This window comes from Sarcophilus harrisii, chromosome 2 (assembly GCF_902635505.1).
Source record: "Sarcophilus harrisii chromosome 2, mSarHar1.11, whole genome shotgun sequence".
In the NCBI taxonomy this organism is placed as follows: domain Eukaryota; kingdom Metazoa; phylum Chordata; class Mammalia; order Dasyuromorphia; family Dasyuridae; genus Sarcophilus; species Sarcophilus harrisii.
Window position 1 is genome coordinate 3,805,041 of NC_045427.1, and position 4,267 is coordinate 3,809,307.

At 46.2% G+C, this 4,267-nt stretch overlaps 1 protein-coding gene across 1 annotated transcript in view; it reads left to right on the plus strand.

The window, feature by feature from the left end:
• Positions 1 to 1,601, plus strand: part of RDH14 (retinol dehydrogenase 14) — a 2,185-nt gene extending 584 nt beyond the window's left edge. Inside the window, 1 exon segment of the mRNA XM_031949186.1 lies at positions 897 to 1,601. Coding sequence (XP_031805046.1) covers positions 897 to 1,514 — 618 coding nt within the window. The 3' untranslated portion in view covers positions 1,515 to 1,601.
• The last annotated feature ends 2,666 nt before the right edge of the window (positions 1,602 to 4,267 follow it).

Below are 4,267 nucleotides of genomic sequence, written 5' to 3' on the forward strand. Positions count from 1 at the left end.
CCTTCCGCCTTCCCTTCCCCTTTTATCTCCAGACTGATGTGCCTCACCTGCTGTGTGCTGCCCTTTCCGTCTGGGTTCTCCCATTAGTCTGCGCAGCCTCTCCCGGCCGCCCTCTGTAGGGCCAGTCTGCCCTTTATCCCTTTCCCCTTAGCCCCACCCTGTGCCCCGCTCCCCCCATTTCCTCAGGCCTCGGAGGGCGCTGTGGCCTTTGTGGTGCCCTTTCCCGATGGGAGACTTTCAGAACCGCAAGCCTTCACCTTCCAGAGTGTTTCTCCGGCTGTTCTTTCTCTGCACTTCCTTTGCAGCATCGCATAGTTACTACTATCTTTTTCTAGGGTTTTCCTTTTTTTTTTTTTTTTTTTTTTGAGTCAATTCTGTCCCAAACTTTTTTTTGAGCTGCCCAAGTGCTGATGTCAATCTTAAATATATGGTGTACATTTCCATGTAAAAACGTGATTTGTCCTTAGAAAGTTTCTTGAAATTAATCTTTGATATTGGGTTTTATATGTTAAATTTTCCATTAAGTTTATGGTTAAAATAAAGTCCTGGAAATCCACAAGCTTGTTGGATGTCCATTTTTAAAATTCATTATTATGGATGATTTTGCCGGATGTGATGTTTTTGGCTGCAGGCCTAGTTCTTTTGATTGCCAGTGTACATGATTCCAGGACCTGTGCTCTTTGAGGTGGTGCTCATCCTTTGAGGATCTTGGAGGTGCTGATTCCTGGATTTTTTTTGGTTTCTACTTCAGCCTCATGTCCTTGACAATTTTCTTGGATTATTTCTTACATTATTGCGTCCAGCTTCTTTTTTTGGTTACAGTTTCTGACATCGCTGGGCCAAGGGTCCGTTGGGACAGCTCCTCGAGCCCTCATCCAATGTCTCTGCCTTTGCAGGAGGAGCCCCGGCTAGATGTCTTGATCAATAATGCAGGGGTCTTCCAGTGCCCCTATACAAAGACTGAAGATGGCTTTGAGATGCAGTTTGGGGTGAATCACCTGGGCCACTTCTTGCTCACCAACCTGCTTCTCGACCGCCTTAAAGACTCGGCCCCCAGCCGGATCGTGGTGGTTTCTTCCAAGCTTTACAAATACGGGGAAATCAACTTTGAAGATTTGAATAGTGAGGTAAAGTATAATAAAAGTTTCTGTTATAGTCAGAGCAAGCTGGCCAATATTCTCTTTGCCAGAGAACTAGCTCGCCGGCTGGAAGGCACGAATGTTACCGTCAATGTGCTTCACCCTGGTATTGTCCGGACCAATCTGGGGAGGCACATCAACATCCCCCTGCTGGCCAAGCCGCTTTTCAACCTGGTGTCGTGGGCTTTTTTCAAAACCCCTGTGGAAGGAGCCCAAACCTCAGTCTACCTGGCCTCCTCAGCAGAAGTGGAGGGGGTGTCGGGAAAGTACTTTGGGGACTGCAAAGAAGAAGAGCTTCTGCCCAAAGCCATGGATGACTCCGTGGCAAGAAAGCTCTGGGATATCAGTGAAGTGATGGTGGGCCTGTTAAAGTAGCTCTGGGGAGCGTGTGGAGGAGAGTTGGTGGTTGGTGCAGGCTAGACCAGGCCCTTTCCCAGGGATGGGCCTCGGGACTGGGGCACTTAGACACTAAATAAGTTGCATGATTTCTCTTAATCATTGCGACCTTGAAAGGCTCCAACACTAATGGACGTGGCCAGGTCCTTGAGGCTACAGAAAACCCCTGGTCTTAATGCTCAGACGAGCAGCTGTTTGTTAAGCTAAAAAACCAAATGTGTACTTGAAAATTCAGAACCAGGCAGTGATGTCACTGCCAGATGTCCCCCCAGCGTGGGACTCAGAATTGTTGGAATAAACACTGTTAATGAAACTTGACGCTGTGTGTTTCTTTCTGCTGATGAACTCGCTCACTGGCCCCAAGCTCCCAACTGCCAAGTGGCTACCTCAGGAGTGACAGGTAGCACTGATCCCTATTCCTGGAGGCCCCAGCCTGGGTGTCCTCCTCCACCTTCCCATGGGCTTTGCTTTCACTTTAGAGCCCGGGTCATTTCATTGGAGCAGCAGCCTCAAAATCCCCCACTTTGCTTTTTAAATAATTTTTTTTGTTGTTGAGTGCTTTTGGGGGGTTTGTTTGTAGTTTTCTGCCGTCTCATAAAAGTGCAAAGAACCCAGTGAAAATGTAGTACAGCTTGAAATGCACCCACTCTGCTTGTCACTCTTTGTCAAGGGTGAGAGCAGCTGCTGCTTTGAAGTCCGTTTTTAAGGTCTTTCTCAGCCTTGAATCTCCGAGAGTTGGGGGGGAACCTGGCAGATCGTAAATCACGGCTGCTTTGTGTCCGTGTTGGACATGGGGCTTTGTGATCCGGGACTGGTAACGTTTGTAGCATCCCAGGTGTGGCCGTGCAGGTGTGGTCGGTATGGCTGCATCCTGTGCTCTCCGACTTCTTCAGAAAAACGTTAATCCTACAAAGGAGTCTGCAGAGCTTAGCAATATGGACAGGAAATCAACTAAAATGTAACTTGGGAAAATCGGAGCTAATAAATCTGTCCTACACCTCAACTTCATTAAAAGGGGCTCTTTATTTCAAGGAATGCCATCTTTTCTGCATTTGGATACGTGATGCCTTTCAGTGGATTCGGGTCTTTTCCCCCCAAAGTTGAGCTTTTTTTGAGTGGGGGAAAAATGTTTTTGTGGCAGTGTTATAAAACGGGGTCTATTAATTTAGTAATGATGAAAAATGAAGCGCTCATCTGGGAAACACTAAGGCTAAATGAGCTGCCATTTGGAAAACATCCTTCCCACCCTGGTGTTTGATGAAGTAAGAGGGGCTGGAATGACTGCAGCATGATGAGCAGCTTGCCCTGGCCAGCCCAGATTGGGAATTCTCTCTTCTCGCTCCTTTCCGTGGCTTGGCTTCAGACCGTTACAAAAGGGAGGAAAGTCGGTAAAATCGATTTTGCTATTTGCAGTCAGCCCTACTTCAAGGTGATGGGAGATAAAGAGAAGTTTTCCCTCGTTCTCCGAGTGGCGCAGTTACGCTTTCATACTGGGTCTTTGGGTACTTGGCCGTACTCGAGACCAATTAATATAATGAAAGAATTGGCTGATCAGCATTAGAGGAGGGTACATAAGTGTCGTTTGTACGATGGCAGAGCCACGTAGTATTCTAGCATTGATTCAGGTGGTGTGTAATACTACAGAGACAGTAGAACCCTTCTCATATGAAGTAAGCAAAAGCACTTCGTTAGGACAAGAACTCACAAGTCCCATGCACTTGTCAGGCTCCACACTTCCTTTAGAATCACCGGGGAAATCGGCTCCTTCATCCTACTAATTTACTTTCTTGAGATCTAAAACCAAGTGAACAAAGTGCACTAGACCTGGAGAAAATTTAATACACCCCAGACCAGCAGGGGAACTTTGCACAAGCCTCTTTGCTTCTCTCTGAAATAAGATTGGACTAAATTCCTTTGCCCTTTAGAATGTTCACATTGAATGATTATACAGCCGTTGGGGCTACTGATCACAATGAGAAATAGTAGCTAATAGCCAGGAAGGCCAAGCAACCATAACTCATACCACCCTGAGAATTTAATAATAATACCCAGGACAATTGTCACCCAGGACAATTTAATAATAATAATAATAACTAACTTTTATATTGTGCTTTAAGTTTTGCAATTATCTTCTCATTTGATATAATCTTGGGATATAGGAACTGTTTTTATCTCTCTTATAACTGGAGAAATTAAGGCAGATGGAAGTCAAATGACTTGCCCAGGGTGACACAAGTGGTGTCTGAACTTGTTCTTCCTGACTGGGAGTGATGCTCTAGCTCCTTAACCATCATAATCCAAGTCATCAAGAGAAGGTTCCATATATTTAATGTCTCCTGCAGAGACACTGGGGAATCTTTTCAACAAAAGTGTTGGGTTTTGAGTTTGGATCCAGATAAATCCCCAGGCATCTGGAACATTCACTGATGGGGAAATCGTGTCATTTCTTATGATGCTGATAAGTAAGTTTCTGCCCTTTCAGAATGGGCTGCTGTAATACAGTCAGTGCAAGTGTCAGGGGCCGGGGCAGGAGGAGCAGGAGGAGAAATACAGGGCTGAGAAGTGAACGTAAATCGCCTTCATTCGGCCGCTACCCATGCTCACTCAAGTGCAGGAAATGATGGGTTTTCTCCCCATTTTGAGTCCTGACGGACTGACCCAAAATTGAGGGAGCACGTGACTGTCAGCCTCTGTGCTGGGGCGATGACATCGTCCTTGTCATCAGCTCTGGC